This window comes from Capricornis sumatraensis, chromosome 12, assembly GCF_032405125.1.
Source record: "Capricornis sumatraensis isolate serow.1 chromosome 12, serow.2, whole genome shotgun sequence".
Lineage (NCBI taxonomy): Eukaryota > Metazoa > Chordata > Mammalia > Artiodactyla > Bovidae > Capricornis > Capricornis sumatraensis.
The window spans coordinates 34,711,432-34,727,530 of record NC_091080.1 but is presented as its reverse complement, the minus strand read 5'-3'; the positions used below and the strand labels follow the sequence as shown (position 1 = coordinate 34,727,530).

The following is a 16,099-nucleotide window of genomic DNA, read 5'->3' as shown; positions in this document are numbered from 1 at the left end:
GGGTCCAGAAGATCCGCTGGAGAAGGGATAGGCTACCCACTCCAGTATTCTTGGGCTTCCCTGGTGGCTCAGCTGGTAAAGAATCCGCCTGCAATGCAGGAGACCTGGGTTTGATCCCTGGGTTGGGAAGATCCCCTGGAGAAGGGAAAGGCTACCACTCCAGTATTTTGGCCTGGAGAATTCCATGGACTGTATAGTCCATGGAGTCGCAAAGAGTTGGACATGACTGAGTGACTTTCACTTTCACTTTAGTCCCTCTTGAAACCATTTGTTCAGGTTAAAGTGACAGCTGGGCAGGATTGTCCATATACAATAGCACCTCTTCATGCACCCTAAAGGAAATCAGTCCTGAATATTCACTGAAAGGACTGATGCTTAAGCTGAAACTCCCAATACTTTGGCCACCTGATGTGAAGAACTGACTCATTGGAAAAGACCCTGATGCTGGGAAAGATTGAAGACAGGAGGAGAAGGGGACGACAGAGGATGAGATGGTTGGATGGCATCACTGACTCGATGGACATATGTCTGAGTAAACTCCAGGAGTTGGTGATGGACAGGGAAGCCTGGTGTGCTGCTATCCATGGGGTCGCAAAGAGTCAGACATGACTGGGCAACTGAACTGAACTGAACTGAATGCTCCAGCTTGTCAGGGAATGTGTGTAGCTGTATCAGTAGCTCACTCTCATTCCTTTGAACCTCACTCTTGTCTGAAATTAAAGCTAACCAAAAACATGCTTTACAACCTTCTTTCTTAGCAGTGCCTAAAGAGAGTTTTAATATAATATATAGTAATTCATGCAGCTCTCCCTTATTCAGAATTTGACTGCTTTAAAGTCAGTTTCTTATATACCATCAAAACCTCTGCTGTCACAGTGAGTCAGTCAGTAGAAGGTAGATTATGCTACAGTACAAAATAAGCGAGTAATCTCAGTGGCTTAAAACAACAGAAGTCTATTTATTGTTCACACTAAGTGCTCACACAACCAACAAGAGGTAAGTGCACTGGCTTTGGTCACCCAGGAACCCAGATTGGCAGAAGCTGGCCCAAACCCACAGTTATTGCAGCAGAGGGAAGGCATGTGGCAAATCTCACACAGGAAAGAAAGGTGAAAGTGAAAGTTCCTCAGCTGTGTCCAACTCTTTGTGACCCCATGGACTATACAGTCCATGAAATTCTCCAGGCCAGAATACTGGAGTGGGTGGCCCTTCCCTTCTCCAGAGGATCTTCCCAACCCAGGGATCAAACCCAGGTCTCCTGCATTGCAGGCAGAGTCGTTATCAGATGAGCCACAGGAGAAGCAAATTCACACAGTTATTGGAGCAGAGGGAAGGCATGTGGCAAATCTCACGTGTAGTCTTGAATTTTATACCCACAAGTGACACATGCAAAATTTTCCGCAAATTTTATTGATCAAAACAAGTCATGTGGCCACCCTAGTTTCAGAGGGGGTGGAAACATGCAGCCTTACAACATGCCTGGACAGAGGAAAGGACAGCAGAAACATGTGAGGATCACTGATGACCACAGGTCTCAAATTTATTCCTCCTCTATCTTCAACCTCCCTGGAGAGAAGAAATGGAATGAACATAAAATTTGGAGACATGGGGATATAGATTTGAATTCCAGTCTGGCCTCTAAGTGGCTGGGTAACCTTGGGCAAGCTTTTGAATTCTCTGATCCTTAATTTTCTCACTAGTTAAAGCAAGCTAAGGGATAATAATAACTATAGTACAGAGTTGTGAAGATTAAAGAAAATACCCTTGTACCATACACACACACACACACACACACACACATACACACAGGCCTGGTGGGCTGCCGTCTGTGGGGTCGCACAGAGTCGGACACGACTGAAGTGACTTAGCAGCAGCAGCAGCAGCAGTATATGCTTTTTATTAAATACACATCAGCTGCTGTCATTCATTGTGTTACTGTTTTTCCAAACTCGTTTGTCTGGACATCCTTTCTCCTACACAAGCATGTCAGATGCAGCTTCCTCTGCCTGTCACACTCTGAAGACCTCCTTTCATTCCAGAACGACTTGGGGATACTTGCACCACCCCCTGCTACTTGTCACCACTCTTCTGGCACGACGTTGCCTCTACATCCAGTGCACATACACTGCAATAAAAAAGCACTTAGATATAAGAGAAATGAGTCCTGTGTGAATGTGTGCTTCTGATTAAGGGTATTCCTACGACCTTAATAAAAGAACACAAAGCACACAACCTTAAAGGGTGAAGTGGAGAGCTCAACCTTCATAAAGGACAAAGCCAAAGTCTGTTAAATCTTGTATAAAAGATACTCGTAATTTTCATGAGTAAAGCCATATTTATTTGTACTTTTAAAAGAATGTATAAGTCTTTTATATAGGCCATCAGTGTGGTAGTCTGTTTTCTACAAATAATGACTAATTATTTTTTGATTTGACCTCTTCCCATTTTTAAAAATGAAATACATTCTGGGAGCATTTGAGCCTACATTTGTTTATTGCTTGTATACTGTCTTTGACAAATTCTGGTCCTGGGTTGTTATCTCAAATAACAGGCTGCCAGGGACTTGATTTCCTCTGCATTTGATAGTCTGCCATATCATGGTGCTGCATGTTACAAGGAACACATAGACATTCTTTTTGTTAGTCAGACTTTTGAGTATACTGTGCTGCCTGAGAGAGAGAGGAAGGATGAATGAGAGAATATCAAGGCAAGCTCTGCCACTCTGTTTACACAAAGGATTAGCAGGACCATGGGAAGTTTCTTGAGGGAACATGCTTTCCTGATGAAGGACACACTGTCCTCATTTCTGTCTCCTGCCTTCCCTGGTGAACTTGGGAATCCTGGTAGAAGAGTAATTTCAGAGCCATGAGAGGGCACTTTGTCTCCTTTTACGGTTGGTGTTTTATGTAACCTCTGCCTAAAATCTGACTCATCTGGTACTCATCAATTTAGGGTACCTACCTGGAGCCTCAGTCATATGATTGCTTATGACTGAAGAAAAGCACTATTAATATCAATGCTCCATATTAAAAAAAAAATTTGCAGCTGCATTTCTTAATGACTAGTTTCATTCTTCGGAGAAGGCAATGGCACCCCACTCCAGTACTCTTGCCTGGAAAATCCCATGGTTGGAGAAGACTGGTAGGCTACAGTCCGTGGGGTCGCTAAGAGTTGGACACAACTGAGCGACTTCACTTTCACTTTTCACTTTCATGCATTGGAGAAGGAAATGGCAACCCACTCCAGTGTTCTTGCCTGGAGAATCCTAGGGATGGGGGATCCTGATGGGCTGCCATCTATGGGGTCACACAGAGTCGGACACGACTGAAGCAGCTTAGCAGCAACAGCAGAAGCAGCAGTTTCATTCTTTAAAAATTGTTTATTGGCTCCTATTTCAAAACATGCAGACCCTGAACTGTAAGAGAGTTCACATATTTGGGTTTATTCCTCTTGCCACAATAGAGGACTCACCCAAACCAGAGCGATTAGGGAGGTGGCTGCTAGATTTGAGTTGCAGGAAGCATGAGTTCTTTGATCTGCTGTACTTGGAGTTTGAAGACCAATGCTTGATGCCTAAATCAAGTCTCCCACTTTTGCTAAGTTTATTTGCTTCTGTGTTTCCTGTGGGCCCTGTGTGGAACCTGGACCTCATTGGCTATTGGGAGTCTCAGTGACCTTCCCCAGAGCCTGCCAACACACTAGCCCTCAATAGAAAATGACTCTCTCTTGGATCTTGAGGGCATTATACTAAGTGAAACAAGTCAGACCAAAAAACAAATTCACACAATCTCACTTATATGTAGAATCTAAAGAACACAAAAGCAAGCTCATAGAACAAGTTGGTTGGCGGGAGGTGTGTGAAATGTGTGAAGGTGGTCAAAAGGTACAGACTTCCAGTTATAAAATAAGTAAGTCATGGGGATATAACATTTGTCATGCTGACTGTAGTTAATACTACTGCACTGTATATTTTAAGTTGCTAATATCTTAAAAGTTCTCATCATAAGAAAAAATTACAACTGTGGATGGTGACACATATTATCTTCTTGTAGTGATCCTTTTGCAATATACAAATATCTAACCATTGTTGTACACCCAAAAACTAATACCATGTTATATGTCAGTTACTGCTGCTATGCTAAAGAGTAATGCATGCTCAGTTGCCCAGTTGTGTCTGACTCTTTGCGACCCCATAAACTATAGCCCACCAGGCTCCTTTGTTCATGGGATTTCCCACGCAAGAATACTGGAAGGGGTTGTCATTTCCTCCTCCAGTGGATCTTCCCCTCCCAAAGATCAAGCCTGAGTCTCCTACATTGGCAGGCAGATTCTTTACCAATGAACTACCTGGGAAGCTATATGTCAATTATATCTCAACTATTTTAAAAAAGAAAACTACTCTTTCTTGAATCAGGATACCTACAAAGCCCCTCCCTTTGACTGGGTATTTAAAGTGCAGGAAAGATATCCTGGGCTGCCTCTGAGGATGACGGATGATGTAAGATGAACATCGAGCATCTTACATTCATCTGGAGGTCCAGACAGAGATTCAGACCAGTGAGTGGTGGTGGAGTGAAGTCATGAGCAAGGCTGGCTGGCCAGTCACCATTCCTGGTGCTCAGGCAGCCTGTCCTGCCACTATGGATCTAGTTCCCTAGGAGTATTAAACCTCCTCTCTCTCATTCTCTGAGACTTTACTTCTTGTACCTCTGGGCATCATAAGCTGATGGTGCAGCAAATATTTGAACTTCTCCAAAGCCCACTGAAAAGTCAGGCTTAATCACTGTATTTATTTAGAAGCTTCTAACATTTTTACTGACTTACTGCATATTATACCAAATATATTTTCTTAATACCCTTGGGGATAAACCATCTAACTTCTATGTTAAAGATCACCAATCCTACTGAAAAACTATGAGAATAATAACAATGGACACCTATATATCCTTTAACTAATCAGTTGCTAATATTTTAACATATTTGTTTCATCATCTTTTCTTTCTGTATGGGTGTGTGTACTTATTTTTTTTTTATTTTGGCTGACCATTTGAAGGTTAGTTGCTGCTACTGTGATATTTCACTTTGTACATGTATTTCCTAATAAACAGAACGTTCTCCTATATCACACTTAGGAAATTTAATATTGCTACAATGCAGTTATCCAATGTAGAGTCTATGCCCAAATTTCTCCAGTTGTCATAATAATGTCCTTTATAACAAAGCTATTTTTTCTTTTAATGGGTCCAAGGATCTTTCATTGCATTAGAGGATAAATCTCGACATCTGCATCCTACTTTTTCTTCTCTGAGTATTCAGCTGAATACTAAATAATGTAATACAGCCAAAACTGGTTGTAGCCAAAACTTAGCCTGCCTAAGCTGCCAATTACCAAGCATTATTATTTTTAAATACCCGTTCTGTGGAAAGCATCATCATACGTTGACTCTCAGCCATGGAGGACTAGAATAATGAGAGAATGTATTTAGTAGAATCCATATGTATGAATTATGCTAAGCCCTGGGCTAATATCCAGGAGGGTTGGGCAATGTACACACTATGTAATCAACTAAGGTTCTATTTGTAGTTGTATTATGAGGGGTGATGGTTTATTAATTCAAGTAAATGCTTTGTTGAAAATGTCATCAGATGGAAGACTCTGAGCTTGAGTCCTTGCTGGGAAATGCAGGACTTAAAACACACATACTTGTCATATTCCAGTCCATTTCTAAGAAGAGGCTATAAAGCATCTTAGTTTAAACAAATACATGACTATAGTTGTCAACAGAGAAATATAAATAAATCATGGCCTGTTTAATTAATTTGCTAATACTGAAGTTCTTTTCAAACAACCTATATCATCACTTTTTTTTAAATTGTACCTGTACAAGTGATTTTTATAGATAAGAGAATGGTTTGTTAGGTTTTGACATATTCTTAGGTGCAAATTTTAGAAGTGAATATATTAGATAATTTATCTTTCTGTCTTCCATACGCCTCAATTACCAAGATATTTTAATGGAAAATTAAGCTTGGGGTTTAATTTATGAAGTGAATAAAACATTTACTATATATCCATTCTTATAAGCTGAAAACTTACAAGACAGATGAAAAGTTACAAGATAATGTATACACAAAACAATAATTGACATCTACAGAAGCATATGCCATCAGAAAAGTTTTCATTGAACACATTAGCCTAGATACCTATGGGAGATGGAAGGAAATGTAGAGAAAGAGGGATCAGGTTAGTCACAAACAGAAGAAAGTGTATTTAAAAAGGAAAATAACAATGGAAACAAGAGAATAAAGAGTGGCACTGGTCAGGAGCTGTACGAGCTCACTTACTTTCTTCTTATGCTGCATGGTCCCAGTGGCCCATAGTTGCCTACTTCAGAGGAATCTGCTTAGATTAAGGGTGGACTTTATCAAAGCTTATAGAAATCCCATATTTCCAAGCTCTTCCCTGTCTCCTTGGAATAGTTTTAGGGGCACTCGAAGGCCCCTGAGGCCTGAGAGAGTCGACCGGGAATACCTTGTGGTCTCCTATAAAGGTTTAAAAAAGTGATTTATGGCAATTGCAAAATTAAGTTTACAAAAACAAAATCTTTCCAAATGTCATACTCCATAAGAAGACTCTTAGGAGCATTTCCTGACTGGACAAAAGCTAAACTTAATACAAATTATTTTAATTGTGGAGATAGAATAAAAGGCAATGGGAAAGGAGGAAACGCCATTCTCCAATCAGAGCATGGTTGAAAAAAATTTAAAACATGTCTCGTCTTATTAAAAATAAGCAAGCAGGTTCCCCTGGTTGTCCAGTGGTTAAGAATCCACCCTGCAATGCAGGGGACACAAGTTTGATCCCTGGCCTGGGAGGATTCCACATGCCCCAGAGCAACTAAGCCCATGCGCTGCAGCTGCTGAGCCTGTATTCTACAGCCTGCTCACCACAGCTAGAGAACGCCTTCACACAACAACTAGACAAAGCCCTCGGGCAGCAAAAATAAAATTAAAAATTAAAAAAAAAAAAGAAACTTTTTTGTATACTAGTTGCTCCAAGAATTAAAAAATATATATATTTTTCTTAATATTCTTCTAAAAAATTGGAAATGATCAGAGCTGAGTGGAGGAAGGGAGTTGCACCTCAAAGTTCCCATTAAAAATTCTGTAACATCTTGAAAGGTCAATCTTGCTTCTTACCATCTTTCTTCACACTGATTCATTTCAACCTTGCCTGTGATCTTCAAGTTATTATTTCTCTGACTGTTTGCTTTTTCTTTAAATCAAATGTTCAGCCAATAATCTTTTTTTCCTGCTCCCTGAAAGTGACTATCATGTTCTGCTACTTCTGAACCAGTTCCTGCTTCCTTCAGCCTTTAAGTTGCCACTTTTCTCATTTTGACTTGATTCATTGTGTTAACAACATAGATAGGTCCAGTCTTCCCAGAATGCAGGGTAGACCCCTTCTTGGTCTTTTCTAAACATCATTAAAAAATCACAAAAATACTATGCCTAAAACTGGTTTTATATTTGACCTTTTTAATCCAGAAAATGGGGGCTTCTCAGGTGGCACAGTAGTAAAGAATACGCCTGCCAACGCAGGAGGTGAAAGAAACTTGGGTTTGATCCCAGGGTCAGGAAGAGCCCCTGGAGGAGGAAATGACAACCCACTCCAGTATTCTTGCCTGGAAAATTCCATTGACAAAGGAGCCTGGCAGCCTATAGTCCATAGGGTCGCAAAGAGTCAGACACGATTGAGAATGCATGCATCATGTATCATTGTCCAGAAAATTATCCACTTAAATTCTCTTTTTCCTAAGGGAGTATCATTTTAAAATAAATTATTCTTACTAAGGCAGAAATTTTGGCATAAAAATGTTCACAAGAATGTAGCCAATCTTTATTACAAATAATAGTTTGATTTCCCCAGGAAAACAGTGCTATAGATGCAAGGGAACTCATATCTATAATTGCTTTTGAGGCTGTACAAGATAGATGGTCAAAACATTTAGTTTCCTATCTCCTTTTGAAATAGTTTCTTGTGTTTTTATTTTTATTTTTTAATTTCATTCAATCTATACAGTTTTGCATATCAAGAAAGGTATATTCTGAATATTCTGTGAATTATACCTTATGTGCATAACTAATTTTTAAAGAATCTGCACAAAATAACTAGGCTAACATAGAAGTATTCTGGAAATAATTTAATTATTTTGCTGAGGAAATATTTTAGTGAGCCGGAGGCTAATCCAGAGAGATAAAAGCCATCACCGAGGTAAAGAGAGATAATAAGGGATTGGACTGAATCCAAAGCCACCTAATGACCCACCCTAGAAACTAGTTTTGAAAATAAATCACAGATACTAAGCTGTTACTCCAACATTTCTTTAATTTTCACCAGAGTACTATGAAAAAGTTCTGATTACATTTTCTCATCATTCTTTTGAACTACAGACAAAGAGGGCTGTTCCTTTTCATTTTCTGGCTGCCATTATCCAGTCCAGGGGAGCTTCCCAGGTGTTGCTAGTGGTAAAGAACCCGCCTGCCAATGCAGGAGACAGAAGAGATGCAGGTTCCATCCCTGGGCTGGGAAGATCCCCTGGAGGAGGGCGTAGCAACCCACTTTAGTATTCTTGCCTGGAGAATTCCATGGACAGAGGGGCCTGGGGGGCTACAGTCCCTAGGGTCGCAAAGAGTCGGACGCGACTGAAGGGACTTAGCACACGTGCATCCAGACCAGACCATGAATTCCAGGACGTTGTTCAGAAACTTCATCTCTCCACATTTCTTTTCATGAAATGGCTCTCTAACTCCACAATGAATAGCAGATAGACTCAGTTTTTTTCTTTACTTGGTTTTATTTTTTATTGTGCTGACACAGGGAATCATAATGAGATTCCACTAATTTTCACACAAAATTCTTCTCCCAAAGCACTATACTGACTAAGCAGGAGCAGTTCTCAAATAAGCAAATATATGGGCATCCCTGGTGGCTCAGAGGTTAAAGCGTCTGCCTCCAATGCGGGAGACCTGGGTTCGATCCCTGGGTCGGGAAGATCCCCTGGAGAAGGAAATGGCAATCCACTCCAGTATTCTTGCCTGGAGAATCCCATGGATGGAGAAGCCTAGTAGGTTACAGTCCACAGGGTTGCAAAGAGTCGGACACGACTGAGCGACTTCACCTTATGTATGGACAGAGGAGCCTGGTGGGCTACAGTCCGTGAGGTTACAAAGTCAGACAACTGCAGTGACTTAGCATGCCTGCATGGATGGGCTTAATCAGCTTTCAATAAGGTTAGTAGTAATATAATGAACTTTATTTTCATTATTGCAAGCCTAGGGGTAAGTGTTTGCCATTGACTGCAAGTGAAGATTTACATTTAAATCTTCACTTGCAGTGGGTGGCAAGTATGTATCGTCAGCACCTACCTTCTCTTACCTAGCATGACCTAAAAGGGCACTAGGTGAAGAAAAAGCATTAAGAGAAAAGAAAATCATGCAAATTGTAAAGGAAAACTCAAGGTCCTATATAAAACATGTTCTTTTCTAAGTAGAACTAAAAACAACTGTGCTAAGACATAAGTTCCCCTCCAGATTCTGGAAATGGTAGTTTCTACATGTCCTACAAAGAAAGAGATCAAATATATCATCTAAAACTACTCATTACCTTATACGATTACAGTTTACATTTGTAGACCTGGAAAGAGCCTTTACCATGCGTGTTAATACTGTAGCAAATTGTTGCTAATGGTTTGGGAGGCCCACCTTTTGGAGAATGACACAGCAGTGAACTGTTGATTCAACGTCCTAACTGCTAGGGCACTCTGAATAATGTCCACAAGGGAACAAAGCAGCTTGTCCCAGTTTTCCACGACAACAACAACAACAACAACACCTTTCACAGAGTTACTATTCACATAGAAATGTATTTAAATAAAGGTCAGAAACTCAGAGACTGCTGTGCCACATTGGAGGCTGACGGTAGGCCGGGTTTAATCCACCACTATATTGTACAAGTCAAGACCCTGGCAGAGGCCCCTCCCACAAGCTGGCTGCCCAGGGGTCTTGCAGTGCATCCAGAAGAGCACTCAGAGAGGAGGGCTTATCGAATCTTCTTCCTTTCACCAAGCAGGAAGGTACACACACCAGAGAGTATGCTCTGTTCCTGCAGAGCTTCACAGTCCTCATAATCAGCCCATGGGAAGGAAAGCTTCCATTCTTTCCGAGGAGTCACAGAGGCTGGGCACTGAGTGACATGCAACAGAGGCCCGCCCCCCCTCCACCAGGTCTGCCTTAGCTGTGCGGTTCCTCTGACTCCCCACCCCACTGGACTCAACGGTGAGATTACACACCCATCCTTCCTCGCTTCAGGAGGTGACTGCCATTTGTAGACTTCTTCCCAGCACTTTTTTTTATTCCAAGAGACAAAAGGGATAGCTGGCTGATCATGAACTGAAACATCTCCCTAGATCTTCATTTACAATGCGATCTGTCTCCTCTTCCTTTCTCGAAAAAAAAAACAAAACAAAAACAAAAACAAAAAAACACCCCCTACAACTTTCTGAGAATGGGTCAGAGAAAAAAAAAGCATCACAATCCTCACATGGATTTAGGTGCCACGTGAAAGGATAGTCTGCTCTCGCTGCCCCTGGATGGGTCGAGGCTATGCATTTCAGATGAAATCGCTTTCTTTTTTCCTTTGAACCTAATCTGTTTGGGAGAAACAGCCCAAGAAGCAGCATCTTGAAACACACTTGTTTGATTTTGTTTCCACAGTACCACCTACAGCCTCATTCACACTGCTCAGTGACTGAACACATACACTCTGGGTCATCCTCAGCATTACACACAGACTCAAAATATTCACCAGAGAGAAAGAGGAGTTATCCATTTTTAAGACATCTATAAGAAAATGAGAAGTGATGTCATCAAGTTAAAATGATTCTAACAGTGTATACACTCTATTGTTTCTGAGTAGAAGAGTGAAATGAAGTTTGTAGATCTGTCATTTTAAATTAGGTAGTATTCTGAAAGTAATAGTAAATCTAAAATATTGGGGGAAGGATATTTAGAGAAGATATTTAATTGTGAAATGTTGAATGAGGATGCAAGTTGTCATCTGTTCATTTCTACCATTATCTCCAAAGGTCACTTGGAAGGTCAGACATTTTCCCCAAATATTCTCAGCCTCAGTTGCCATAAACTCTTCCATAGATATTTGAGGCTCACAATGGGCTTTTGCCTCAAAGAAGGTGATCTTCAGGAGGTGAAAAGTACTCTTGGAATATTTACATTGTAAATAGATACCTTGGATTTAGCAACTGGTCTAGCAGCCAGTTGTGAGCTCTATCATTGAATTGCCAGTGACTGATTTGGTGCCTCCAAACCCACCTCCAGAAAATGATACAGAGCTGAGTAGCAAAGGTGGTTTTAGAAAACTCAGTCAATTTCAGCTGAATGTATGACCTGTACGTGTCAGAATTATTGGACTAGCAGAGATCTGGAAGTCCCTCTAGTTCTTCGAGGGATTGAGAAAGACGTGTATGTACTGGTCTTTTACTTGGATGGCCTTTTTTTATTTTCAAAGCATGATTTTGGACACAGTGTCACATCCTAACTTAGGAGCTTGTGGAGAGATAGAAAAGGTATCATTGGACAGATGGGAAAACCAATATTAAGACTGAACTGTGAACATGTCCGAAGTGGCAGGTAGGAACTAACTGAGTGTCGTCATTTTCTCTTCCTACCACAGTTGAGCAAACTAAGAACACAGTTCAGGCATGGGTTCCTCTCTGTCCTCTGTTACTGACTAGCTGTGAACCCTGAGTAAATCACAGTTTCTTTGTTGATCAGTTTCCTCATCTGCAAAATGGGAATAATAATTCCTGCTCTGCCTCTCCTACAAACTAGTTTGTGTGAACACAAAATGCACAGCCCCTACCTTCTTACCGATGCCAGAAAAAGAAGGCATAAAATCATTACTACCAAAGGATAGGAAAATTGAGACTGGATGGTATAAAAGGTGGAAGTCCTCGCTTATCTTCTAATTAGATACATTTATTTTTGTCATATCGATGCAAGACAGCATCTTTGTCCTTAGTTTCCTCAGCTAGACTTAGGAGGTCTTATCAGAACATGTCTGACTGTTTGTGACCCCATGGACTATACAGTCCATGGAATTCTCCAGGCCAGAATACTGGAGTGGGTAGCCGTTCCCTTCTCCAGGATGCTGTCTCTGAGATGCTGCTATTTTCCCTACAGATGAATGGCTAGGGCACTTTTCTGCTGTATAAGGCATGGTATTACTACCAGATCAGTGGAACACGTTTGCAGTCCCACTGTGATTCTTTTTTTTTCAAAGGATCCTTAGGAGCCTATAGCAGCCTAATGGAATTAAAATCACCAAAGTGTAATGAGGAGTGGGAGTCGCATTATTTTAGGAAATACTAAGAGCTTGTCCCATGGCCTCCTCTGAGGAGTCACTGAGATTGTTAGCTGGCTTGACTGCCGCCAGGGCAGCCCTCTCAGAGGGTCCCTCCTTCTTGGGGATCATTAGTGCCGCTCAGCCACAGCCACAGCGGCCACTGTTAGCCCCTCAAGGAATCAGTCACTTAATTAGATTTGAGGAATGAAAGGAAAGGCAAGTTGTCAAGGTAAAATGCAGGCAGAGGTTAGGGAACGGGAAAGTCAGGGTACAGAGGATGTTTTTTTGCATCAGCATTTCACTACATCTGATGCCAGGAAATCTGGAAATTTACAACCAAATGGTCCAATGCCATAAAGAGCTAGGAAGAGCATCTTTGCCGGATTTGAGGAAAGAAAGTCATCCATCAGAGGGACCATTCTCCCTCAGGCTGCTTCCCTCGCCCCCACACGGACTAGGCAGAAGCTGGCTGGGACTTCTCCAGTCACGGAGGCGAGGGCGGTAGAGACACACCACACCCACACCCACGCCTGGAGCCTGCAGAATCACACACCTTCCCTCCCAGGATGCCTGCCTGGCTCCGTCCACTTTGTTTCTGGCGTTCCTCACAGGGACCACATAAGGAGGGGGAACATGGCCAAGAGCATTTCTTTCCCTGCACGCATTCACACACATCACACATATACACACGCACCTCCCCCCTCACACACCACACATACACACACCACACTACACCCATACCCCCCTTATATACCCCACATCCCACACACACCATACCATACAAATATATACACACACCACACGTACACCCACACACACACCCATACACATCACACCCCTCACCCCCCACACACACACCACATATACCCACACACACACCACATACATCCCCCACACACAACACATACACGTACACCCCACACACAGATGAACCTCCCCCCACCATGCACACATACACTGAGCTCATTTTGGCCCAATTTTAACAATTCACAGGGTGCTTCCCTGTCTATTATCTTGATCCCTGCATGACACAGTGTGCAGTGGGGGCAGTACTATACTATTTTACAGATGAGAAAAATGAAGCTCAGAAGCTAGGCAATTTAAGATAAAGGAGAATTCAGGCCTCAAACTTACGGCTCTTAACAGCAAACCCAGTACTCTTTCTGTTATTAAGAGGAAATCCAGCTTTGATCAATCTGAAGGCTTTTTTATTCGATGCCTAAAATATGCAGAACAGAGTACAGAGGCAGACCTGAAAGGAAACAAATATGTAGGAATGGCACCAACCCCAGAGAGATACGCTTTTATAAACAAGTCAGCAAATATGAAAAGCAAGCTTGCACATGCAGTGATTCTCCAAAGCATGCTAGAAGGAAATAGTGGTCAAAAAAAGTTGTGCTAGTGGGCTGGACAGTGCAGGGAATTCATTTTCTGGAGGAGGAAGGTTTGCAGCTAACTTTTGGGGTCCTATTCTCAGAGCAGGCTTGGAGCATCTGTTGAAATCTCAGCAGATGGAACACACCAGAAATGTACTTTCCTTTTTATTTTGGAGAAACCTGGCACCTAGGGTACTATGAGATCAAATAAAAGTGCATTTTTATATCATCATTTGTAACATAAAGTCAGGAACATTACTTGTTCCTGGGAAAGTGATTTCATTTTTACCCCTCCCTGATGGATTTTATAAGTAAGCCATGCTGAAATGAAAACTGGAAATGAGAGTCAATGTGACTTCTTTCTGAATAATGCACTCAGTTCTCTGGGGTTTTTTGTCTTTGTTTTTGCAGTGTCAATGGACACCTGGTACCTGCCGCCTTTGCTTGGAAACTGAGAAGCTCTGCTGTGCTGCAGTGCTTGCTGATGCTATCACAGCAGAAGGAATGCTGGTTCTGTCCCTTTTAAGCCCTGTGTGAAACTGACTTTTCATACACTGCATTCTGTGACCTTCCGAAACGATGTCTGCACCTGACTCCCCCTCTGCATTCTCGGGGAGTGTGGAGAACGGGACTTTCCTCCAGCTGTTTCCCACATCCCTGTCCACATCGGTGGACCCGTCCTCGGGCCACCTGTCAAATGTCTACATCTATGTGTCCATATTCCTCAGCCTGTTAGCCTTCCTGCTCCTGCTTTTAATCATCGCCCTCCAGAGGCTCAAAAATATCATCTCCTCCAGTTCCTCCTACCCAGAGTATCCAAGCGACGCTGGGAGTTCTTTCACCAACTTGGAAGTCTGCAGTATTTCCTCGCAAAGGTCCACTTTTTCGAACCTTTCCTCCTGAAGAAAATGGAAGAATCTTTCAGTGCCGTGGCTGCTGAAGTTTTCCCTCAGGGGAAGTATCACAGGAAGCAGGCACCTCAGGAAAGAAATGCCCATTTTGTTCCTTTTCACCAATTAGACCTGGTTCTCCTCCTCCTTCAGCCCTGATTTCTTTTTCTGTTCGTGATGCTTTTTGTTGTGAATATAGGAGTTGATGCTGACAGAAATGCTTGCATGGTGAGGAATTTCACCCAGACCACTTGATGAACCTGCAGCTGGCTTCTTGGTGGGGCAGGCCACCCTGCTGGACACCTGAGGCTGAACTCACCTGAGGCGGCCTCGCAGAGGAAGCTGGGTCAGGGCTCTGCACTTCTGTTTCTCTTACAAAACCATGAAACCAACGGAGCCAGCAGTAGAAGATATTTTACATATTTAAAAGATAAAGTGGAAAACACCAAGTTTAAAAAAAAAACATCAGTTTGGATTTCATGTATAACATCTCTACAGCCAGAGGCAAAAATATGCTAAGTGTTTTATTTCATTTCACTTTAACCAATGAAAATCACATTTATTGATGAATTAAGGTATATATGGAGAAGTTCTGGAAGACTTTAACTTTTAATAGCAAGACAAATATGTGTTATGATGCCATTTGTAACATATTTCTGCTTTGGGGGTTTTTTTTCCTACTTATGTTATAGTCTTAATGACTCTATGTTTGTGGAATTCTTTGTGATAATTGCTGTTGCTATTCCTAAGACAGGCACCAGAACAGACACTGGAAATTTTTATTTTGTATCCATAATTTCCATCTGGGAATCATACATACGGAAAATAATCATTTAGTTGTATTTTGCACAGTAATAACTCCTCATGGTTGTGAAAGTATGTTCTTTTATTCAGTATCACAGTCTTCATAAGCTCAGTGCAGAATTATATTAACTCCAAGATGTCAGATGTCTGTTCACTCACATTAGGTTGCAAAACTTAGACGACTCCATTGCTAAATAGTTATGTTGTTATATACTCTGTGAATGTTACATGTCTCTGATCATTCATTGTTGTATATTAGCATAATACTCTATGTTAGGACTCCAGGATGTGGATTTATGTTTAAAATTGTAAACAGTCACATTGGGTAGGGGGCTGCTATCCTGTGGTCAGCCAAGCGCACTTGAACTCGGGGGCTTTGTGCATGAAAGGAGGCACTCTCGAGAGCATAGACATGGAATATGGAGGGACTCAGGTTGCCCCCAAAGAACTAACAAAGCAAGCAAAGAGTAGCTTTGCTACTTTGCAGCTTCTTAAGAGTAAGAATTTTAATATAATTTTTGAAATCAGTGGTCCATGGTGTAAACACTGAATGTATTCATTCTGCAAAGCCCCTGCATCAGCCTGGCCCCATCTGCCCAGGGCAA

The 16,099-nt window shown here is 41.7% G+C and overlaps 1 protein-coding gene across 1 annotated transcript; it reads left to right on the top strand.

The window, feature by feature from the left end:
* Positions 1-14,379: 14,379 nt before the first annotated feature.
* Positions 14,380-14,703, top strand: SERTM1 (serine rich and transmembrane domain containing 1). Its single transcript, XM_068984746.1, has one exon. It carries the CDS (start codon positions 14,380-14,382, stop codon positions 14,701-14,703), a length of 324 nt encoding a protein of 107 aa, XP_068840847.1.
* Positions 14,704-16,099: the final 1,396 nt, after the last annotated feature.

Excerpts from the sequence above, each read along its gene's own strand:
- SERTM1 (XM_068984746.1), top strand. The coding sequence starts at position 14,380 with ATGTCTGCACCTGACTCCCCCTCTGCATTCTCGGGGAGTGTGGAGAAC.